The sequence below is a fragment of the Hipposideros armiger genome, unplaced genomic scaffold, assembly GCF_001890085.2.
Source record: "Hipposideros armiger isolate ML-2016 unplaced genomic scaffold, ASM189008v1 scaffold_536, whole genome shotgun sequence".
Taxonomy (NCBI): domain Eukaryota; kingdom Metazoa; phylum Chordata; class Mammalia; order Chiroptera; family Hipposideridae; genus Hipposideros; species Hipposideros armiger.
The window spans coordinates 652,730-677,995 of record NW_017731886.1 but is presented as its reverse complement, the minus strand read 5'-3'; the positions used below and the strand labels follow the sequence as shown (position 1 = coordinate 677,995).

The window sequence follows — 25,266 nt, the reverse complement described above, 5'->3', positions numbered from 1 at the left end:
ATATTTCATATTTGTAGTATTATTTTAATTTTTTAGTTAGTAAATAAAAAAGCTTGAACCCATATACAATAAATTAAAACAGTTGATTTTGCCCATGTTCAAAATATATCTTCAAAAACAAAACAGTGTCATTCTTAGTATTTAACAGTAGCAGTAACAATAACAAGGTGCTGGTAATCTCATTTTCTAAATGAGGAAAATTAGACTAGATAAGGATGAATAACTTGTTCAAGGTCACATACACACTCTCAATAGTTTCAGAACTTTAAGGTTATATTTTTGGGAAATATTTTAGTAATAATTACTCTCATGTTTGAGAATATTTCATCTTTACTTAGCTTAAGTAGAATCATTTTTATAAAACAACTCATTTTGTCTTAAATATATATAATAGACTTCTTGAGGATAGTTATTAAATGTGACTAATTTTAGCTAATTTTTCCCCTAAAAATCTATGTTTTGTTTACATGTGACTACCCTGAAAAAATCTCAGATGCAGTTTGACTTTTTTTAGTGATTTTTCCATTTTTTTAATTTGTAAGGTTTTCTTCATGGGAAGATTTTGAAGAAGAACACGGCAAAGGCAGAGAATATGGTTACGCAAGCCTCCACAAGGAGCTTGAGCCATTTCTGTTACGCAGAGTTAAGAAAGATGTGGAAAAATCTCTTCCTGCCAAGGTTGAGCAGATTTTAAGAATGGAAATGAGTGCTTTACAAAAACAATATTACAAGTAAGTTGTAAACTGAGCACATGTTCAGAATATTTAATTCTAAATAACTACCCTATACTTGTCTCATTGAGGTGTCCTCCTCCCCCAGTAGGGTCTTAGAGGAGTAACAATTCTTGAATTTTAGGATAGGTTTATTCTATGGCATATTGGGGCAGAGAGAGATTTAATGACATGCCCAAGATCATGGGTGATATAAGATTAAATAATTCTTCTAACACAACATTAGTTGCTTTTCTCTATTTCATACTGTTCCCTTACAGAGGGTTTCTTTTACGTATTCGAATGTCCCTGATGCTAACACATGATTATGTAATTATGATAATTATGTAATTGACAGAAGTACAATCCAGAAAAAGAAACTTAGAAAAAAATGTTAATCCTCCCTAAAAAATTTTAGGCTTGCTTTTTGATATTAATACTGAATTCTTTGTATAAATTATGCATGTCAGTTTATATAGTAACACTTCAGTGAATCAGAAATCTCTCCTAGTATCTACTTAAACATTTAATTGCATAAAATGCACTGCTACAAGCATTTGAATTCTCAGAAACCAACTCCCATCGCTCAGCTTAGTTTTCTTCAACTCACAGCCAGTATTGTTTTATCTGTAGTCACCCCCAATTCTTTCAACCCCTATCATTTTGAGGCAAATCAGAGATATAACTGTCTTAAGTCCTTTGAAGACTAACCTTATAAAAAGGAAGAAAATAAAAGGTTGTAGAAAACAAAGTAGATCATGTTGAGAGGAAATGTTATGTCTAGTTTGTGGAGTGATAAAATAACCACCCATAATTTTTCTATAGCTTGCTTATATATTGTGTTATTATAATTTAGAGAAGGCAGTGTGGCTAAACCCAGGTATCCTCATGAGGTTTCTTTTAGGTCTGTGTAATGTAGTGAAATTTATAAGGTTAAGATAGATAATACAATTGACCATTTTTAAAATAAATTTTTGGAGAAAAGGATTAATACACGATATCACCATGTTACATTAAATTTTTACCATCTATAGTTAATGATTCAGATAACAAGTTACATGTTCTCATTAGTCTTATGAACGAGGTTCATCAGTCTTGTGAACAAGGTTTGATCTATTATATATCCAGCTGTGAACTTCATAATGGTACAGTTTTGGTTTGGTGCTTATTGCTTTTTTATAGTTTTAGAATTCATCCTGCTAATTGTTTCCTGCTAAACATCATTTTCATGATTTTTTTTTTTAAACAGATGGATTTTAACTAGAAATTACAAAGCCCTCAGCAAAGGTTCCAAGGGCAGTACCTCAGGCTTTTTGAATATTATGATGGAGCTAAAGAAATGTTGTAATCACTGCTACCTCATTAAACCACCAGATAATAATGAATTCTATAATAAACAGGAGGCCTTACAAGTAAGAATTTAAAAATAACTAATTTTGGTAAAGCAAAATTCTAGAAATGTTCGGTTATAACTGAAAATAGCAAAATATATTGGTTAGAAGTTCTCTTTGGTTAATGGTATATGTAAATAATAGTATTGTTTTTTAGTCTTTATAAAAAGCCATTACAATTATAATTTATGCAATTAATTATTTTGATCATTTTCCTAAAAATTGATCTAATTATAGACTCTTGTAATTTATGCAGTAAAAATCTCTTAGTATATTCTTAATTGTGAAAACATTTCACTAATAGTGATTATTCTGAATTCATCACATGACAAATGGCAGCCTTAAGACGGACATCTTGACTTCAGGTCTTATCCTTCTTCTCACTTCTGGAAGACAAATGAGAAGTGTCAAAAAAGCACAGTTGCCATCTAGCCACAGTAGTGCTTTGAAGTGCTAGGATCATGAAGTTCTATATGTATAAATTAGAATACATTTTCTTACACTTTTAAAACCTTTGGTTGCTCACTTGCTGCTTCTTCCTGTGTATTGTTTTACAGCTTAGATTTTTGGAGAAATAGTGTAATAACTAGAAAACAGAGTGAAAACAAGAGTCCTGAAAAACAACAAAAACCTAGATGCTAAATGGCAAGGAAAACTTTAGCTTAAGTCACAGAGCAAAATGATAAAGGTCCTAGAAGATTTAAAAAACTGATCCAACATTATGAAAATTTTAAATCTCATTTAAAATAATTAAACAAACTGAAGAGTTAAGGGAGCATTTGTTTTATTTGATTTGTTCTTTTAACATGTTATAACAGTTGTAATTTGTTTCCTTAGCACTTAATCCGTAGTAGCGGAAAATTGATTCTTCTTGACAAGCTGTTAATTCGCCTAAGAGAAAGAGGCAATAGAGTTCTAATTTTTTCTCAAATGGTGCGGATGTTAGACATACTTGCAGAATATTTGAAATATCGTCAATTTCCCTTTCAAGTAAGCATTTCATTTTGTCATTTTTGTTGCTTTAAATTTCATCTAATTCCTCAGCATATTCTATAAACCTTTGAAATTCTTTTGTAAATGAAGTATAGATTTTCATATAAACTAAGAAAATGTGTGTGCAAAAAAATTCTATTTGTCAGTATTCTCTTTTTTCCTTTTAACCTTAATAGTAGCAAAGCAATTTCTTTTCTCTAATTTTTCTTTTAATTCTATATACTTTTTTTCTATGCTCAAATCTATAGGAGCAGCCTTACATATTAGGCTTTAGTCGGAGGAAAGAAAAGAGAGCAATCCTTGTGAATGTTACCAGGATTGTTGCAGATTCTGAAGGTTTATGTGCTCATAATTACTGTAATGTATAGTTTGCTGAATAAAACCAGATGGCTTGAGGGAAGATACCTACCATAGACCAAAATGGGCTTATATTCCATCTATTCAGTATTTATTTTGAAATTCATTCAACATAATTAAAGCTAATATGGATAAGTGTTTAATGTTAGAGTCAGGTGCTAGTCTCAATACTTTGCATCTAATAATTTTAATCCTTACAGCAATTTTACGAACAGCTCCTGGAACATAGCAAGCACTCAGTAAATACAGCTAGTAAATGATAAATATTTAGTGTAGGCAGTAAAATAGAAGTAGAGTTATAACGATCACCCTCAGCGCACATAATCCTGCTCTGTTGGAGCTTACAACCTGGTGTGGGAGATGGACGTTAAGCAGGTAATTACGAACAAATATAACATTACGTTCTCGAAAACGTTGTGAAGGACAGCTGTTTGGTGATATGAACATGATTGCAAAATATGTAATCATTTAAGGGAAAAATAGGAAGAGTACTGCTGATTTGTTTTAATAGCTTTATTGAGATGTTTTCTGTTCCATACAATTCATCCTTTTAAAGTGTACAATTCAGTGGTTTTTAATATATTCACAGATACGTGTAACCATCACCATAGTCCATTTTTAGAATGTTTTTACTAACTGAAAAAGAAGCTGTACCCTTCAGCTATCACCCCCATTTTGCTCTCCCTATCCCCACTACAGCCCTATGTTGGTTTGTTTTTAGATCAGTTGTTATGTGTACATGGTCAAACAAAAATAATAGTACAGAAGTACTTGTAAGCGACTGTTCTCTGCTCCTAATTCATTCTCATTTCCAGGTCACTTCCCAAAGAAAACCATTTTTAACTTTCTTTTGATTTAGGTTATGCCTCAATAAATGATATACCACTATTTTTTAAAAGTTTTTTCTAATTGTAATTTTTAGTGAAAAAGAAGCAAATAACGCTATTTAAAACACTTTATTTTGAACACCTATTTAGCTCATATTTAGTAAGACTTGGCATGGCAGGCACTGTGCTGAGTGTTTGATTACCTTACTGAACCTTTGTATCTACGAAGTAAGCACTGTCATTATGTCCATATACTGAAGAAGAAACTGACAAGGAGAAAAATCAAATCACTTGCCCAAGGCAAATGGGGACTATTTGACTGGAGCCCCTGGTGCCCCAAATCAGTGATTCTAACTTTAACCAGAGAACTTTTGCTGAACCTCCCTCAGAGTTTCTATAATAATTCAGTCAGTCTGAGAAGGAGCTCAATAGTTTGTGTTTCTAAGTTCTTAGGTGACATGGATGCTGTTCGTCCAGTAACCACACTGGACTTAACCCTCTGTCAGGTGCAACTGATCTCACAGATTGTTTTAATTTCTGTTGATTTTTATACTGAATTTATGGAAAAAACATATTACTTTTATTTTGTAGCAAATTAAATTTTTTTTTTGTTTGTTTGTTTTTGGGGAATTGGGGGAGGGGAACAGCGCTGGGGAATCCGGTAAGGGGAACAGACAAGTTGCTGTCGTTTTGTTCTTCAGTCTAGTTGTGGAGGACGTTGCTTCACTGGCCCAAGTTGGCACCATCATTGCGCTCTTCCCAGGTGAGGCAGATCAGTCGCCGGCTTCTGGACGGCCGCTTACTGCGGCTGCTGGCTACACACGGTAGCCCATGGCAACCCACTGCCACAGGGGCTGCAGCCTATGCCGTCGCCGGCGACTCACGGCAGCCCAGCTCCAGGTTGAGCTATTATTCAGCATCTTAGCTGTAGAGGGCAGTGTCACTGGCACTCATATATGGGATCCGAACCGAGGCCCTCTGGCGTCTCAAGCCAGTTCTTAACCATCGCACCACTCAGCCGGCCTGCAAATTAAAATTTTATTCTGAATAAATAATAAGCATGCTTACACCTTATTTTCACTCATTTTCAATTTAAATAAATACAGGTCATACACGCATCTAGTAGATGAATTGTGCCCAAACTCATAACTTTTGCATTGCACCCAACGGAGGTGTTAATCAGTGTTTTTTAAACTGTGAGCTATTACCTATTAATGGATCTGGGAATCCGTTTAATGGATTGTATCAACATTTTTAAAAAATAAAGTAGATTATAAAATATGAGGGTATATCACAGTACATAGGGTCATGAAACTTGCTTTGAGTGTATAGCTGTGTACTCATTCACATGTAAAGTGTATTTCTTACAGTGGGTCTCGGGCAGAATTAAAACCCATGCTATTATTTACTATTCTGGAAATCAGTCCTAGTGGTTAAGAGCACAGATTCTAGAGCTGGAATGCCTGGGCGTTGTTTTACTGCCTAATAAGTACCTTCTAGTCTTACAGTCTTAGCAAAGTAATGGTTCATGTTCATACTTAATTTTATAATTGATTTTGATTCCTTTTTAACATTTTTGATTCTGTTATATGAAGTATTTTAATGTGTTTTATTGTAGAGATTAGATGGATCAATAAAAGGGGAGCTGAGGAAACAAGCTCTAGATCATTTTAATGCTGAAGGGTCAGAGGTATGAATGCTTTTAATATTGTAAACTGTTTTAGTCATTATTTTAGTCATACTTGTAGTTTTTTGTTGGTTCTTTTTAGAGTCTTATTGGTGCTAGCTAACTTTCATTTGCAAGTGAAGATTTTAAATCAGTATTATACGTTAAATTTGAAGAATTTCACCCTTTTTTATCAATACTATTTCAGCACAAGACAGTTAATTTGCTTCAAAGTATAAATTAGCCCACTTTCATTTAGAATTCTTGTGGAATTTGGTATTTATTTATTCCTACGTATAGCTGTATTTTGGAGTCTTGTTTAGTTTTGTTAAAGTAGTATATATTAATATTTTTAAAAACTGCTTTTCAGTTTTATTGGTAAAATACTTTTTACATTTAAGAAAATCAATTTAAAATTTTTATATTATTTACAGTCACAGTTTAGAAGAATTTAAAATCATGCCTATTTATAATTCCTTATAGGATTTCTGCTTTTTGCTTTCCACAAGAGCTGGAGGTCTAGGAATTAATTTAGCCTCTGCCGACACTGTTGTTATATTTGATTCTGATTGGAATCCACAAAATGATCTTCAGGCACAAGCTAGAGCTCATCGAATCGGGCAAAAGAAACAGGTATTTTTATTCCCCTTCTTTTATTCTTTTAGAATCTTTTTATGAACTTTGTGGTTTTGGTTTATCCTCCTGGTCAGTTCGTAGGAACACAGTCATATTGCTGTTTAATAGGTAGAGTACCGAGAAACGCAGGTTTACCAAAATCCCCTTCAAGTCTGACACTGAGTTAACTGTGCCTCAGTAGGATCATGCACTCTCTTTTGTTTTTTTGTTTTTGTTTTTTTAAAGATTTTTATTGGGGAATTGGCGGATGGGTACACCACTGGGCAATTGGGGGAAGGGGAACAGACAAGTTGCTGTCCTTTTGTTCTTCAGTCTAGTTGTGGAGGACACTGCTCCTACAGGCCCAAGTTGGCACCATCATTGCACTCTTCTCGGGCGAGGCAGATCAGTCGCCAGCTTCTGGACGGCCGCTCACACTGGCTGCTGGCCGCTCACGCTGGCTGCTGGCTACACATGGTAGCCCGTGGCAACCCACTGCAGCCCAGCTCCAGGTTGAGCTGTTTGTTCAGCATCTTAGCTGTAGAGGGCAGTGTCACTGGCCCTCATGTGGGATCTGAACTGGGGCCCTCTGGCATCCCAAGCCAGCTCTTAACCAACGCGCCACTCGGCTGGCCCTCATGCACTCTCTTTTGATCATGCATTCTGTTTACTCTAGAACATAATATTTTGTGGGGTTTTTTTTTATTAAAGTTTATTGAGGTGACAATGGTTAGTCAAGTTACGTAGGTTTCAGGTGTTTTACTTTTTTTTTATATTTGTTTCAGGTGTACAAAACAACATGAATTGCCATTTATACCCCGCACAAAGTGATAACCTGCCCCTGTCCCCAAATCCGCTTCCCCTCCGACATCATCATATATAGCTGTTAGAGTACCATCAACTGTATTCCCTATGCTGTGCTCCACATCCCATGGAGAGAGATACACACACACACACATATACATATATACATACATATATATGTATATATATATATATATATATATATTATAGTTGACATTCAATATTATCCTGCATCAGCTTCAGGCAGATGAGTTTTATTGGTGATACCAATACTGTAAGCAGTTGGAAATAACTTTTGATAATGACTCGAATAAAACAATTACCAAATTGTCTTCTTATTTACATATAGTTACAATCCTGAAAAAATTAATGTGTGGCATAATTTTGTAAAAATGCTTTGTGTTTATATTAAAATAGTTAGAATTTAGACTCAGGTAATTTTAAAAGGTTTTTAAGAGTCATTTTGAAAGATTTGAAAGACACCGGATTATTTTTCACTGTGAAAATGTCCAGTTTAATGCAGAATATCTAGTATACCTGGTTCTTATACTCTAAATTCTGGTGAGCCCATGTAAGCATTGTGAAAACTAAAAATGTTTCCATAAATTTTCAAATTATCTCTATATGGTGGTATATTTGTTACAGAACCACTGACTGAGAAATAGGGCAAAATTACTACATGTCAACTTTTGTCTATTTTGGAAACCTTTGTTTTAGGGCAGGCCTTTAACTTAACTTGGGGAGCAGATCATAGAATTTTGGATTATATGGAATGATAAAACAATCAGAATTGAGAAAACTGGGTAAGGTTGTCATAAGTTTGCCAGTTTTTTTCAGTTAAAAGATAATTTAAAAATTACTGTCATTCTTTAAAAAAGAAAAAGCAAACAAAGTCTTCTAACCAAAATGTAAGGAGGAAGGACATACCCTCAAAATAATCTTTGATTGAAGAAAGTTAACTTTGAACACAATGCTATATATTTTTTAATTTTCATTTTGCTTTTAACCAGTGAAAGCTTCATGTAGGATGAGCTTCAGTCTATATACCAATATTTGGGCTTGTCATATTAGCAAAACAAATCCTTTTTTTACTGAAATGTTGATGTGTCATCATATCTTTACAGGTGAATATTTATCGTCTAGTTACAAAGGGATCGGTTGAAGAAGATATTCTTGAAAGGGCCAAAAAAAAGATGGTTTTAGATCATCTTGTGATTCAAAGAATGGACACAACTGGAAAGACAGTACTACACACAGGTTCTGCCCCCTCAAGGTAGTTACTTTACTGTAAAAAAAAAAAAAGTCTTTTTAGAATCCTACTACACTCATTTTTTTGAAATGTTACTGTATTTAATGTTGTAATAATTGTTTTTATATTTTAAAGCATTGAACTAATTTTTAGTCAAAGACATACATTCAGTATTTGATTTTACCACTCTAGTTTTGTAATCTTGGGGGAAATCCCTTTAACATCTAGGCTTTAAGTTCTTTAGTTTTAAAATAAGTATACTGCTAATACTTCACCTATCTAACTATGTCATATAACTGTTGTGACTATGTCAATAATTCATAAAGGTGCTATGTAAATGTTAAATATTTAACTGTGGGTATTAACTATTTTTGTTTTTCCTTATTTTAGTTCTACTCCTTTCAATAAAGAAGAATTATCAGCCATTTTAAAGTTTGGTGCTGAGGAACTTTTTAAGGAACCTGAAGGAGAAGAACAAGAACCCCAGGTAACAAAAATTTGCAAATGTGTCATCTGTTTAAACTATATTTAAGTACAAAGTACATTTACTTTAAAACATATATTTAATTATATTTAAAATAAAGATTTCTTTCTAATTATAGGAAATGGATATAGATGAAATCTTGAAGAGGGCTGAAACTCATGAAAATGAACCAGGCCCTTTAACTGTAGGAGATGAATTGCTTTCCCAGTTCAAGGTAAATTTTCTTTTAAATTTTCTTTATAATTATACTCATATAAATTGAGACAGACTGATTTTTAATTTCTTTAAGCACAATCAGCAAGGTAATTTTTAAACAAAACTGTCTCTTAATTTTTTTTTTTGTATTAAAGTTTGCTCTGGTGTGTAAAATTATTTTTTCCTTATTCTCACAAACCAGTAGCAGCCTGATTTGAAAGGGACAAAATCATTTATGAATAGTTGCATTTATTTAGTGAATGCAGAGGGTTGTTAATTTCTTAAATTAGCACCTAGAATAGTGTTTGACAGATAGCATGTCCTCAAATATTGGGGTAAATGAATGAATATGATCTCTTATTTAGATTTCCAGGATAGAAGGCTTTCAGCTGATTTTTATTGGAGCAGTTTTTGACATTAGATTAATTTAAGCATTATCACAACTAAGAAGACTCAGTAAATCAGTCAGGCAAAGTAAACAATAAACTTTCATTAGTAAGTACCCCTGGTTTGGAGAGGGCTAAAACGTTGCAAGGAGTCCTTAAAGCAACGTAAGTCAACTGACCTCAGAGAGTCTGTTGTGTGCCAATTGTTTAGTATAAAGAAGCAGGTTCCTTTCTATCCCAGCCATTTTCTACAAACTAAGGATTTTAATGTTCAATTCAATTTGTCGCTTGTTCATTCAACAAATATTTATTGAGCACTTGCAATGTGCCATGTACAGGGACATAGCAGTGAATAAAAACTTTGTAATTTAATGGATCACTTTGGCTGCAATGTGAAGGATATTGGGGAAAGAATTTAAGCAGGGAAATAAGTTAGTAAGACTATTTCGGTAATCCTGGTGAGAAGTGAAGGTTTCTGGAACTTGCACTGACTCTGGTTATGGCCTAATTAACTCTTTAAAATTTTTATTGGGCAATTGGGGGAGGGGAACAGCGCTGGGGAGTCGGGGGAAGGGGAACAGACAAGTTGCTGGGTTTTTTGTTGTTGTTCTTCAGTCTAGTTGTGGAGGACATTGCTTCACTGGCCCATGTTGGTATTATCATTGCGCTCTTCCCGGGTGAGGCACATCGGTCGCCGGCCTCTGGACGGCCGCTCACGGTAGCTCTTGGCAGCTCACACCGGCTGCTGGCCACACATGGTAGCTTATGGCAACCCACTGCAGCAGGGGCTGCACCCTATGCCGTCGACTCACTGCAGCCCAGCTCGAGGTTGAGCTGTTGTTCAGCATCTTAGCTGTAGAGGGCAATGTCACTGGCCCTCATGGGGGATCCGAACTGGGGCCCTGCTCCTCAGAGCTGGCGTCCCAAGCCAGCTCTTAACCAATGCGCCACTTGGCCGGCCCCCTAATTAACTTTTTTTTTTATTAAAGATTTTATTGGGGAATTGGGGGCAGGGGAACAGACAGGTAGACAAATTGCTGTTTTTGTTCTTCAGTCTAGTTGTGGAGGACGTCGCTTCACTGGCCCATGTTGGTATCATTGCGCTCTTCCCGGGTGAGGCAATCGTTCACCCGTCATTGGTTGGCTACTCACAGTGGCTCCCAGCAGCTCACACCAGCTGCCAGCCGCTCACGTAGCTCACGGCAGCCCATTGCAGCCCCGCGGCAGCCTTCGCCGTCTCTGGCGACTCACAGCAGCCCAGCTCCAGGTCGAGCTGTTGTTCAACATCTTAGCTGTAGAGGGCGAGCATCACTGGCCCTCAATGTGGGATCTGAACCGCAGCCCTGCTGCTCAGAGCTGGCGCTCCCAAGCGAGCTCTTAACCAACTGAGCCACTTGGCTGGCCCCTAATTAACTCTTTACGTGAAGTTATACTATTTGTTTTTTTAACTTGACTAATTGAAAATTTGAAAAAAATCACTGGTAAGTTAACTAGAGACTATATTTACTCCATATTGATTATTTTTATACCAGTGAATTGATACTCACACATAGGTGGCTTTAGGGGTATCATCACATTTAAGTAACAGACATTAGAGAATAAACATAATATTTTTAGCTCCATTCCTTATGTAGAATAAGCAGTTTTCTTGTCTTCATCCAGTTATCTATAAGTTTTAATGTACTAATATTGGAAATTAGCTTTAACTAATGCTTTCTATATACCAGACTGCACAGTTCCTTAAATGTATTATCTTATTTAATCTTCACAGTAGTTAGTTTGCTGTTACTATCTCTTTTTTTAGGTGAAGAGACTGTGGCTTAGGGAGCCTAAATAAATTTATCTAGGCTTTTAGAACTCTTGTCTCTTGTCAGTAGCTCTTTGGGTACTATTTTATGATCATAAAAATAAGAATATTGGATTATTCTACAGCACTTGGTAGTTAATAGGCTTGCGTGGTTATTCCTGCAGAAGGTGATTTAGCATGTTACTACTATAAATTACTGTTATTGTTCTGTTAATTTCTTCTAGTTCTCTTGTAGTAATAATTTTGTTGAATAGCAGGACAAAAGAGAATCATTCCTAGAAGAGAATTCTTAGAAATCATGTCATTCGATCTACTTTGACCTAATGAAATGAACTTAGATAGTTTAGCATTCATATTTGGTTTAATCCATAGTTATGTATTCGTTATCCTGAGAATATCTAACTTTTGTCTTATTCTGGTATGCCACTTCCCCCTAAAAAAGAAGAATAAAATTTAAGAATGAGTTCTTTTTTTATGCTTATTTTATGAAAATTCTGGAATTTTATCAGGTTGCCAACTTTTCAAATATGGATGAAGATGACATTGAGTTGGAACCTGAAAGAAATTCAAAGAATTGGGAAGAAATCATTCCAGAAGATCAAAGAAGACGATTAGAAGAGGAAGAAAGACAAAAGGAACTTGAAGAAATTTATATGCTTCCAAGAATGAGAAACTGTGCTAAGCAGGTGACTTTTTAAATTTAAAAGATATTTTTACAATATCCGTTTTTGGTGCCTCCTTAAATTGTAAGAGTGTTCACACCTGGACTGATTTTTTTGTTCATTTGTTTATGAGAGATATTGGTCTGTAATTTTCTTTTCTTGTAATGTCTTCATCTGATTTGATAATCCTTGCCTCATAAAATGAGTTGGATAGTGTTTGCTCCTCTTCTATTTTAGGAAAAGTTTGCTTAGAATTGGTAGTATTTCTTTATTAAATGTATGGTGATATTTGTCAGGGAAACCATCTAGCCCTGAAGTTTTCTTTGTTAGAAGATTTTTTAACTGTACCTTCAATTTGTTTTATAAATATGAGCTATTCAGAATATATTTTTGAGTGAATTTGGTAGTTTGTTTCTTTCAAGGAATTTGTCCGTTTTATCTAAATTGTTGAATTTATGGACATAAAGTTACTTATAATATCTCATTATCCTTTTAGTATCTGTAGGATATTTAATGATTCCCCTGTTTCTACTTCTAATACTGGTAATTTTTTTCTTGATCAGTATAGTTAGAGGTTAATTTTATTTATCTTTTCAAGGAGCCACCTTTTGATTTCATTGATTTTTCTCTTTTAAATTTTATTGATTTCTATTTTTTATTATTTACTCTTCTTTTGCTTTATTTTTCTTTAAGTATCTCTAGTTGTAAGCTTAGACCATTAAATCAAGACCTTTTGTAATATTAGCATTTAATGCTACAAATTTGTCTCTAAGCACTGCCTTTTCTGAATCTCCAAATTTTTGTCTGTTGTATTTTCATTTTCATTAATTTCAATGGGATTTTTTTTTTTTAAAGAAGTCTATTGTCTAAATCTTCAAGTATTTGGGAGATTTTTCAGGTATCTTTGTTACTGATCTCTAGTTTGATTCTGTTGTTGTCAGAGAACATGTGATTTGATTTTTTTTTTTTGAAGATTTTATTGGGGAACTAGGGGAGGGGAATAGCGTTGGGGAATCGGGGAAGGGAACAGACAAGTTGCTGTCCTTTTGTTCTTCAGTCTAGTTGTGGAGGACGTCGCTTCACTGGCCCATGTTGGTATTATCATTGAGCTCTTCCTGGGTCAGGCATTCGCACGGTGGCTCACAGCAGCTCACAAAAGCTCACGCCCACTGCTGGCCACTCACGGCAGCCCAGCTCCAGGTGGAGTTGTGTTCACCATCTTAGCTGTAGAGGGCGCAGTGTCACTGGCCCTCATGTGGGATCCGAACCGGGGCCCTGCTTCTCAGAGCTGGCATCCCAAGCCAACTCTTAACCAACACGCCACTTGGCCGGCCCTGTGATTTGAATTTTTAAAGATTTGTTGATGTTTATTTAATTGCCCAAATGAACAAAATATCAGAGTTTAAAATAAATCAGAGTTAAAAATAACGGTAACAGTGCAATGCCAAGCTACGAGTATAGTGGACCCTGCCGCAAAAGGGGAAAACTTGAATACTAGGATTTTTTGCATTAACTTTTTTTTGGTTTTGAGAATATTGCATTATAAGATTAGTTGTCTTGATTACTGAGTTTTTTTGGTGCCTCCTTAAATTTTGAATCTGAGGCAAATGAGGGACTTGCCTCACCCTAGTTCTTGTCCCCTTCTCCCAGGGGTAGAGTTTTTCTATGACTATATTAGGTCCTCTCCTGTGCCCTCATAGTAAGTGAGATGGGTCTGGCAGGGTTTCCTGCCTATCTTCTCAAAGGCGACTGCTCCCTTTCTCCAGGGTTGCACCAGGAAGGAAAGTGTTCTTTAATTTTCCTCCCTGCTTCTAGCCTTTCTCTTGAGCACCTGGTAGAAGTTTGTGGGGAATCAATCGCCTGAGAGTGGGAGCAGGTTCTTGCTGTGTCTTTGGTTCCTAAGGATCCTATGCTCTCACGGTAGCCCCCATTCAGCCTTTAGCAAATTTTACCTAACTTCCTCGTATCTGCTTGTTTGTATGGAACTTGATGCCTGCCATTCATGCTCTTCACAAGTGATCCAGTGTTTGAATTCCATCTCTTCTTACAAGCTGCTATATTTTCTCATGTTTGAGACTACAAGATTGCCTTGTGATTTTGATGTGTTTAGGAAAAGTTATGATTTTGTAGATTAGATTTTGTAGATTATGATTTTGTTAGAGTGGGAGCAACCTACCAACTGTTCTACATCCCAGGCAGAAATGGGACCAAATAAGGTGTGTTTGGCCTGAAAGTGACCTTGTAGGCAGTTTCTTGTGTGTTTTTATTTCTTCAAACCCAGAATGGTTTACTTTTATACTGCACGGGAAGCATAGCATTAAACTAGATTTTGTAAAAGGATGAAAGGAGGTTAGAACAAGAACTGAATGCCCATCCTTGACATTCCTAAGCTTTTTAGCTATTAGACATTCAGAATATTTACTGAGACTTTGGAAAAACTCCAAAGACATGCAGAAAATATGTTTTGATATATCTGTTAAACATCTAATGGGTGTTTCAAGTAGGCTTTTATAGAGGTACAACTGGCATTTTTTTTCTCTTAAACGTTTGATCAGCCTAATTAGAATATCAATAAGTAAATGTTTAGGAGAACAGATAAAAGTGACACAATCTGTCCATCCAGAGATACCACTAGTAATAATAGTACGGTATACATAATTCTAATTTTTTTATACATGTCATTTGCCAAATTTAATTGGCGTCATTAATTTGGAACTTGCTTTTGACAGTATAAAATGAATGTTAATTATTCTACAACACAATTTTTAATGGTTTCTCAGCTTTCCATTGTACAGGTATAATATTGCCCAATTGCCTTAAGGGTTTATCACTGTTCATTCTTCTGCACTATTACTAATATTAGCTACTATTGCTCAATTGATATTGATCAAGTTGATAGATTAATAAAAGAATTGCATTTCATTGTTAGTTTCTCATCTTAAAAAATGTACCAGTGATGTATAATTTTATGTTCATATTATTTGATTGCTTGTTAATAACCATTCTCATATTCTTGCAAAAGGACAATGGACATTTTCCTGCTGATTTATAAGAATGCTTTAAGTATTAAGGCTGTTAATAACTCTTTATCACTAACATGCTGTATTTTTCTGTTTGTTTCTTAATTTTGTTTATAGAATATTTTTGATAGTAGAAAAACATTTGAATTCGTTCATTCTGTCTTTTATAGTATTTTCTTTGTTCTTATAATAGAAACCTTTACTGTAAGTTTGGGTAAATTTTTGTTTTCAAATTCCAGATTAGTTTCAATGGAAGTGAAGGGAGGCGCAGTAGAAGTAGGAGATACTCGGGATCTGATAGTGATTCGATCTCAGAAAGGAAGAGGCCAAAGAAACGTGGAAGACCACGGACTATCCCTCGAGAGAATATTAAAGGATTTAGTGATGCAGAAATTCGGCGGTAAGATGACATAAGACCACTTTACTTCAACTCGCTTTCATTAGAGGGTGAAACTAAAATAGAGAAATCCCATAGTTTTCAAGGAAACTTTTACAGGAGGCAAATACATGATAATTGTGTAGGGATCGGGTAGTTCTGCTTTTAGGTGATCATTATAACTATGAGGAGAAAAATAAGTTTGACATCTGATCTTTGCATATTATTTATTTCTTGTTAGTCTACTTAGATTGCTAAATTTCTTTTGGTTTTATTACTGTGGTTCAGAATAGTGGCCCTTTTAAATAGTGAACATATATTTCAGTACATTAGATTTATTTATTAAAAATTCTTAACTACAGTTATGACTCCCAACATTACTATTTTTGCGCGGCAATAATTTAGTTCCATATATTTCTAGTTTTTTAACTCCTTTTGAAAGTAACCATGTTAAGAGCATTTCTAATACATCCAAGTAGGGATTGAGGTAAGATTGGCTATGCAACATAAATTGTAGTTTCCTTTCCAAATATGTTTATTTGTATATACATATTTACTTGAGGGTAATACAGTAACAGTTTACTTGGTGTAACATTTTTGCTTATGAAATTTGTAAAAAGGTTATTCATTGTATTTTGAGAAGTTGTTTCTTTCAAGCCATTGTAACTGTTTTGTTTTGTTTTTTCACATCGTAGACCTGACTGATAAAGTTCTTCCTCATTCTTTCTACCAGAAAACTAAATATATTGTTAGATTTTATTAAGGGTACTTTTATGACCACCTGTTTTGCTGGACTTTCTGTCTTTAGTTGAAGAGGCATTTCAACTTCCACTTTTCCTGGATATTTTCTCTCATCCATCAACCACTTAGGTAGCTTTGTTCTTAAGTAAAATTTTTATTTTTCATTGCTGGTATAAAACCATACATCTGAATTAAAGCTATATTCAGTAAAATTTTATCGACCCTTGGACTGTGAGGAGGTATAATATGATTGACAATTCTGGAGACACTTCCTGTGGTAGTCTTGAACCTTTTTTGTCTTGTAAAATAATAAAGTAATTTCTAAAATAAAATTTAGCTTGTATTGTTTTATTTATATTGGCTTCTAAACATCATCCTGGGTGTTAAAATATGTCTTGTCTTACTTGGTATGTTTTAATGTTTTAACATTTTGGTTTCTAGCATAGTTTATTCATTTTTTTGTTAGTAAATGGTGCCTTGAATTAAATTTTGCACTAACAAGAATTTTCTTATTTTTTATTTATAATCTATTTTTTAATGGATAGTGAAGCCCACATTTAAACCACACAATTATTTTCTGTTAGGTTTATCAAGAGTTACAAGAAATTTGGTGGCCCTTTGGAAAGGTAAATACATCTATTACTCTCATAGAATTATAGCATGTGTTATGTGTTTGTCTGCTTTTTTGGTCTATACTAATATTCAGTTTAGCTACTTTGTTAAATTTGCTTTAAACAGGCATTTACAAAGTTGATCTGTAGAAAGAAAAATTCGAGTAAATTTTTAGTGTTTTTGTTACTACCCTTAATTCTTGCTAGTCTCTAAATTTTTATTTGCAAAGGAAGTTTTCTGTAAAATAAATATACTTGTAAAGTACTTTGCATTTTTATAATTGTAAGGTATGTTTCAAATGCTTTATCTCATTTTTTTTTTAATCACAAACCTATAAACTAGCAGTTTCATCCGTAGAGAAGCTGAATTGCTAACCTAACCTGATTAAAGACCAGTTCTATTTTCCCTTACCAGGGAAATTTTCTTAAGTTTCCCTAATTACAGCTCCTTTTTACACAAACCATAGTAAAATTCAAACTGTCAAGACACTTTTTTTTTTTTTTTAAGTTGTTGGCTAATCTGAGTAATTGTTGGTGATTTGGATATTCTTTGTCCTTTGTGTGGCAAACCCACCATCTAGATAGAGTGATAAAGATCCAAATTGATTTAACTGTTTCTTTAATCTCCAAAACGCCCTCATCTGTTTTAATTTGAGATGACTTGCATGCAATACAATGACTTACATAATTATTTTATGTGATGAAAAGCATTTTAACATTAATAATTATATTATTGACTCAGTGCATAGTAATGAAAACTATGGCATTTTACTCATACCTTTATAACTATCATAATGCTTAACTACTTCCTTTTGAATTTAAGAGCTAATCAGCTATGAAAAGCTTTTATACAGTATTATATAATCTTTAAATTTGGAGCATACATTTGCTCTGTCTGTAATGAATTGGTTAACTTTATTATTATCCTTGAATATATAAATGAATTGTTTTACTCCACATCTTCCTGGGAACAGTGTCGGGGAGTTGGGGGATTGGGGGACCAGCCAAGTTGTTCTTCAGTCTTAGTTGTGGACGGTGCCAGTCGCCATCTGGCTGCCCATCAGCAGCTCCTGGCCTCTAAGCTCAAGGTGCTGTGCTACAATCTTAGCTGTAGGTGGGCATAGCCACCATCCCATGCAGGAGTCAAACCAGCAGCCTTGTTGTTAAGACTGTATGCTGTATTCCCTGAGCCATCCGGGTGGCAGCTCAGCTCAAGGTGCTGAGTTCAGTCTTAGTTGCGGGTGGGGGTAGCCCACAATCCAACAGGCAATCTTGTTGTTAGGAGCACGTGCTGTCACCAGCTGAGCCATCCTGCCACCTGTTGGCAGCTCATTGGCAGCTCAGCTCGGGTATAGTGTCACTGGCCCATGTGGAAATCTAACCGACAGCCCTGTTGCTCAGAGCTTGTGCTCTTAAGCTAACTCTTAACCAGCTGAGCCACTTGGCCGGCCCTGTTCCTGGTTCTTATGTACTGCGTGCCAGTTGGGTGAACTAGAATTTGTAGGGCATGCAATAGTGTGATTTGTAGAACTTGAGATAAACAGAAACTTAAGTCTATCTTAAATGGCACCACTTCATTTTGCACATTTACCTGAAAATTATTTTATTACAGATTAGATGCAATTGCTCGAGATGCTGAATTAGTTGATAAGTCAGAGACAGACCTCAGACGACTAGGAGAATTGGTACATAATGGTTGCATTAAAGCTTTGAAGGATAATTCTTCAGGAACAGAACGGACAGGTAATCTAAAAATGAGAGTGGTTTAAAGAGGTAAATAGAAGCTTCAAAATATGATTTATTGAATTACATAGGTATTATATCTTATGTTACCTATTCATTAGTCTTAAAAGTTGCTTAACAGAACAGAGCAAGGCTATTCCTGAGTAATAGAAAATGGGGCACAGAATTGTATTGATAAAGGCATTAGAATCTATCTGCCTGGTATAATTCTGGCTGGGAGGTAACATCAAAAATTACTGTTAGTAATATTTTTAGCATAGGTGGGAAAGATATTCTGAGAATACACATGTGATACTGATGTTGGGCAAAGTTACTTCATTATGGTTATTTTGCAATTCATCTACCTAAATAAAAATATTTAGATAAGATTTAGTAACCAAGATGTACTGGGGGGAAAAATCACACAAGAACTCTTATTTAGAAGCTAACCATATTAATAGATTGATGTATCTTATGCAGTTGATAAAACACTAAAATACTTGAAATGCTTTTTTATAAATTCAAATCTTCTATGTTATAATCACCAATTTGTACTAAAAAAATCTTATAGTAAAATTTAAGGTTTGCCAGCAAGTCCCCCCCTTTTAATAATAAAGTAAGTAATACTTATTAATATAGGTAAATAAATAATACTTATTAATATAAGTAATACCATATGTTGTTTTTTTATTTTGTAGAATTATATATTTTATACTTTTTTTATACTCTTTTTAAAAAAATTAAGGTGGTAGACTTGGAAAAGTAAAGGGTCCAACATTCCGAATATCAGGAGTACAGGTGAATGCCAAGCTAGTCATCTCCCACGAAGAAGAATTAATACCATTGCACAAATCCATTCCTTCAGATCCAGAAGAAAGAAAGCAGTGAGTTGTTTACTTTTCCCATTGTAAAATATTCATTGTTATTTAATAATTTGGATATGAATGTAGGTTAAAAATATTTTTTATGTCATTGGCTGTTTTGACTCAATGTTCTTAAATATAAAATAAAACATAGTATTTTAAATTCTAATAGCTCAAATACGTTTTTCAAAATTAATTTTTAGTAAGGCAATTATAAATTTGACATTGGTTGTTAACTTTAATGCTAGGTATACTATCCCATGCCACACAAAGGCAGCTCATTTTGATATAGACTGGGGCAAAGAAGATGATTCCAATTTGTTAATTGGCATCTATGAATACGGATATGGAAGCTGGGAAATGATTAAAATGGATCCTGACCTGAGCCTAACACACAAGGTACTTAAATATTTCTTGATTCTATTGATCATTAATGTTGAATTTAATTTTTGTTTTTAAATGATGTTAGAAATAAACTCAACTAGAGTCAGGAATCCAAGACTCTAGCTATCTATGTGACCTTGGCTTCTTTAGAATCAGGTTTTCATGAAGGGATTGAATGTCAATGGTCCCTTGAGATTTTGCTTTATATCTGAAATTATATTTTTGTTACCAAGACATAGGTATATTTTTCTTTAGGTTAAAAGCAAATCTCTTATGTTTATTAACTACATTATTCAAAAGCAAAAAAGGATTCTGAAATCTTTTATAATTTTTAAAAAATATCCATGTTTAGAATTTTTGGTGATTTGATGTTACCATATTAGCTAAAATAATTTCTTTGCCTAGAATGGAAAACACTGGAAGCATTGCCTTATTATTATCATTTAAGTTACCTTTTAAGATTTCTTCAAGGAAAAGTGGGAGCCTTCCTTCAGATATTGGTATTTTCTCATTTGCTACTATGAATCAAAACTTAAATTGTTTAGATTCCCACTGTAAAAGTTTTCTGACAGTACATGCTTTGGGTCATCTTCTAGAAAGACGATACTTTGTATTTTAGGAATTTTTGTATATTATTAGCTATATTATAGAGAGGAAGGAAATCTAAGAATATCATAATGTTTAATAATAACATTGGATGTTAAATTCACTATTATATATTCGAAAGAAATTTCTACCCTCACACTGAGTTCTCATTTTGAATGGAGGATTTTTTTTTTCTTGTGTTTATTAGAATTCATTCCCAGGGAAACTAAATCTTTGGTTGTGGCATAGGTATAGAAATATGTATTTTGCATTCTAAGTTGTTTATGCCTACAGATTTAAAGAACTCTAACTTGTTAGTGAATTATACATTTTTTAAAAAATGGATAAGCAGTTTTTAGTGTGTAAATTTTTTGTTATTTATTAAAGACAACCTGAAAAAATTAATTGGTTTTCAGATTCTTCCAGATGATCCTGATAAAAAACCACAAGCAAAACAGTTGCAGACACGTGCAGACTACCTCATCAAATTATTGAGTAAAGACCTTGCAAGAAAAGAAGCCCAGAGACTTTCTGGAGCAGTAAGTTTAAATGCAGACGCTTAAGGGCAGCTTACTTTTCATTTTCAGTAAGATAAGTTTAGTTTAGACATCTGTAGTTAATATGAACTTGTAAGTGTATTTTTCTGTAATTTAGTAGCATTATTTAAATATGGTAATATTTTGCCTAAATTATCTCAGCTTTCGTGTTAACACTGATGAGTCAGTCATATCTTTCAAAAGTGGGATTATGTTGTTTTTTTTCCTAGTATTTGGAGAGGCAGTGAGAGCTACTTGTTTAGAGTGGAGTACTTTTGGAGAGGTCAGGCCTCCATTACTGTTTTATTTGAAGACATTGGAGAGCTTAAGGGACAGCATTAAAGATGACTGAGCTTATTTATGAGGAGGCACCAAAAAATGTGTAGGAAGACACTAAAAGAGAGGTGATTGGAAACTACAGCAATCTTTAAAATTTTACCTATGACCACAATGTCATAACTACCTATGTACCATTAAAAATAAGTCTTAATGCTGTCTTCGGTAGCATTGAACTTAGTTGAAGATAATAACTTAGGATGGTAAAAAACCCTCTTTCTATTTCTCTTCACTCCTGCTTCTAACTTTTTTTAAAGAAAAATAATTATTGTTGGTTAGTATTGATTCACATTAATACATACCTAATTATTAAGTTACATGACTTTTGTTGACTTTCTAAGATTGGCATAGCTTATTAGTAATGGGCTATGCATTGGCTAGGAATATGTGTTCTTTTAGCTTTTTAGATTTAATATTTAAGAAGTTTTTTTAAATGGAATCTATAGAGTTGGTTAGAATAAATATAATTATTTTTAGGGAGGTTCAAAGAGGAGAAAAGCAAGAGCTAAGAAGAATAAAGCAATGAAGTCTATAAAAGTGAAAGAGGAAATAAAGAGTGATTCTTCTCCCCTGCCCTCAGAAAAGTCCGATGAAGATGATAAGGTAAGAATGTATTTTAGAAAAGCAAAAGGGAGCATAGCATGTTTCGGTATTCTTTACATTTGAAATTTAAACGAAGGCCTAAAATTTTACTTTTAGGTAATGAAGTTCTTTTTAATAGTTCAGTATTAGCCTCATTTACAGAACAGTATTCTACCCGTCCAATAGATTATTATATATCACTAGAGGGATAGAGTAAAGGTCCTTCCTTTTCAAACATTTGCCATTTAAATGAAGTTCTGTCTCCTTTAATTTTATTATGAATTTTGAATGGGACTGGCTTACCTTATTTTATATAGGAAGGTAAACATTGCATGTATCATTATTAATTGGATTCTGGGTATTTCTTTCAGTATCCACATACATGCAATCCATAATCATGCAAAGAAAGGAAATTAATCTTTGTCAAGATTTGGTTAGTAATATATTGGCCATACTTGCACTTTCCAGGATGAGATCACTTCTGTGAAACATCCAAATAAAAAAATTAAAACAGAAAGAGACAGTGAAGAAAAACCTGAGCCAGATGTTTGTATAAAGAAGGAACCAGAAGAAAAGAGGGAAGCAAAAGAAAAGGAGAATAAAAGAGAACTTAAAAGGGAGATAAAAGAAAAAGAGGATAAGAAAGATATAAAGGAAAAAGATTTTAAAGAAAAAAGAGAAAACAAAGTAAAAGAAGCTATGCAGAAAGAAAAAGGCATAAAGGAAGAAAAGGTATGCAAATCATAATGTAAAATTTAGAAAGTTGCACAATCAGCTTATTTACATTTTAGGAGAATAAATTGCCTACCTGCCCAAATTAGCCTCAATAACTGAGTTTCTTAAAAATACATGTGTGTATCTAGTAGAGAAGAAAAACAGGTTTGAATCCTTTTTAAAATACTTACTGATAGGGTAACATTATAGAGTAGCTTTATTTTTGGATTCCACAAATAAAATTGGGGAAAGGTAAAATAGATAAGAATATTAAATGTAAATAAATAATTATAGAATATAGTAAGAGAGTAATTATTTTCTGGAAGTGTTAATCAGTTTCCCTTTACTGTTGTTGAGTTTTATTTTTATTTTCTCTTTTTCTTCAGTTGAGCGAATCCAAGTCTGATAGCAAGGAAAGAGCCAAGAAATCTTCAGTGTCAGATGCTCCAGTTCATATCACTGCAAGTGGTGAACCAGTTCCCATATCTGAAGAATCTGAAGAGCTTGATCAGAAGACATTCAGCATTGTAAGTAATTAAGAGTTTCTGGTTATTAGTAATAATTCATACAACATTTAAATTGCAATTTCGTCATTTGGAGCTTTTAATTTAGAAATGTATTTGAATTTGATAGTACTGCAGTTCAGATTGATAAAAACAATATATTTAAATTTTGAAAGGTATCTTAAGTTTAAAATCAACTTGGAAAAACATCTAAATAAAGACTTTAAGGAGAGGCATTTAGGGACTACTTAACGTGAACATTTTCCCCTCTACCTGTAGATTTTTAAGCCTTTCAATTTTTTAACTACTATTATCTATATAACAGTGTTTCTTATCTACAGTAAAGGACTAGCTTCTTTTCTAGTCTTTTACAGACCAATACTTTAAGAAAATATAAAAACAAAATGAAAAATTTTTAAATATATTAAAAATGTAACTTGTTTTATTACTAGATTCAGTAGACATAAAATTGCACCGTTAAGTTGATAAAAGTTTGTAAATTTTCTGTACTTATCTCCTAGTGGACTAGTGCAGGTTCATACACCACACTGTGAATAACACTGATCTAAAATATACTGGTTTTACATGCCACCATGCTTTTCATCAAAGTAAGGGAGAATCTGTCTTGTCCTTCTTTCAAAGGGTTTAGTTACTGGATATAATCAGGAACCCAGAGTTGGTCTCAACTGTGAAATTAGTTGTGATACAAATTGTGAGGAAAACTTCATAGTACGGTTGGAGTGTGGGAAAGCAGTATGTTGAGTATACTGGCTCTGGAGTCAGAGCACGGCTATTAGGAAAGTATGAGGGTTAAATGATTAAATGCATGTAAAAGCTTTCAGAACAAGTCTCTGCTCAGAAAGTTAGTCGTGGTTGTGTTGGATATTGTTATTGAATTCAGACATGCCAGTAGATTGGTAGGTGACCAAAAAAAGTCCTGCAAAATCAGGAAAGGGTAATAATTTTAGAGAAAAAGATTGAATAATATAAGACAGGTATGAATTATCAGAATTTGAATAGGAAATATACAATTACAAGTAGCCACTGAAGGGAAAATTTATAGTCTGTTGTATAAACATTATATGTATGCACAAACAATTTATATGCAAATGTATGCACAAAAATATGTAAATACATATTCATATAAAAATCTTTAGGGATTTCTAGAATCTGAAACTTATACGCTATTTTGGGCTCTTACATACTCCCATCACTTGTTAGACTCGGATATAATCTTAAGTCATTGTTATCACTGGTATTAATCAAATACTATATACTTGGAAAATAGAAATTTTCACCTTCTGAAATTGTTTGTTTGACCTTTACCATGCCATTCTAGATCCCCAGCTCACATTCTTGTCCCTTTTTCTCCTCTATTTTGTACCCTGGCTAGAGAGTGTTGATTAAGGAACCCATTTATTCATTTCCTAGTGATTCCATAATATGCCCTAATATAACTTCAGATATTTTGAATGCTCTTTAAATATAATAGCTCCTGCTACAGTTTTCTTTTCTTCCTCACTTTTGGCTATTGACATCCCTCCAAACCCTGAGAATGTTGGGAACATTCAAAGTAAGCTGCCCCTGCTCCTGTCTCATCTTATTTACTTGAATGTGTACCTTATCTCTGGACTTTTCATTTTTAGCTCTTCTCCAAGTTCACATTCTGGGATTCCTAAGCACTTTTTTAAGGCTGACCTTTCTATTTGTGAACTATATCTTCATTAAGCCTCTCTATCCATTTTTTATTGATGTTTTTTAACACACCTCTCTATATTGGGTGTGTGTGTTGGCAGGTGATGGCATGCATTTACTTTTCTGAGGTAAAAACATTGAACTTTAAATGGCTTCCCCATTCTGCCTGCTCCATTACTGAGTTAGGTGAATTGCACCTCTTGTCTTTGCCTACATTTCCTCCTTAGTCTTCTGACTTGTTCATGTAACTGCTGAAATGGAAAACTGTCTGTTGTGCCCAATGAATTTCTTCTCCATTAACCTTCATAAATGATCTTAAAACCTTTTGTATTATGGAGAGGAAGAATGGAATAGTTTTATTTATTTAATTTTTTTTAAAGATTTTTATTGGGGAATTGGGGGATGGGAACAGTGCTGGGGAATTGGGGGAAGGGGAACAGACAAGTTGCTGT

At 33.9% G+C, this 25,266-nt stretch overlaps 1 protein-coding gene across 2 annotated transcripts in view; it reads left to right on the top strand.

Moving 5' to 3' along the window:
* CHD1 (chromodomain helicase DNA binding protein 1) overlaps positions 1-25,266 on the top strand; it is an 87,390-nt gene that overhangs the window by 43,506 nt on the left and 18,618 nt on the right. For both annotated transcript variants that reach the window (XM_019668734.1, XM_019668735.1), the window contains exons 15-31: positions 543-731; positions 1,960-2,122; positions 2,939-3,091; positions 5,897-5,968; positions 6,428-6,577; positions 8,488-8,636; positions 9,003-9,099; positions 9,215-9,310; positions 11,994-12,170; positions 15,406-15,566; positions 16,868-16,909; positions 18,507-18,637; positions 19,362-19,500; positions 19,728-19,878; positions 20,865-20,987; positions 21,798-21,923; positions 23,003-23,143. In XM_019668734.1, the coding sequence (XP_019524279.1) occupies positions 543-731; positions 1,960-2,122; positions 2,939-3,091; positions 5,897-5,968; positions 6,428-6,577; positions 8,488-8,636; positions 9,003-9,099; positions 9,215-9,310; positions 11,994-12,170; positions 15,406-15,566; positions 16,868-16,909; positions 18,507-18,637; positions 19,362-19,500; positions 19,728-19,878; positions 20,865-20,987; positions 21,798-21,923; positions 23,003-23,143 (2,260 nt within the window). The remainder of the gene's footprint in view (positions 1-542; positions 732-1,959; positions 2,123-2,938; positions 3,092-5,896; positions 5,969-6,427; positions 6,578-8,487; positions 8,637-9,002; positions 9,100-9,214; positions 9,311-11,993; positions 12,171-15,405; positions 15,567-16,867; positions 16,910-18,506; positions 18,638-19,361; positions 19,501-19,727; positions 19,879-20,864; positions 20,988-21,797; positions 21,924-23,002; positions 23,144-25,266) is intronic.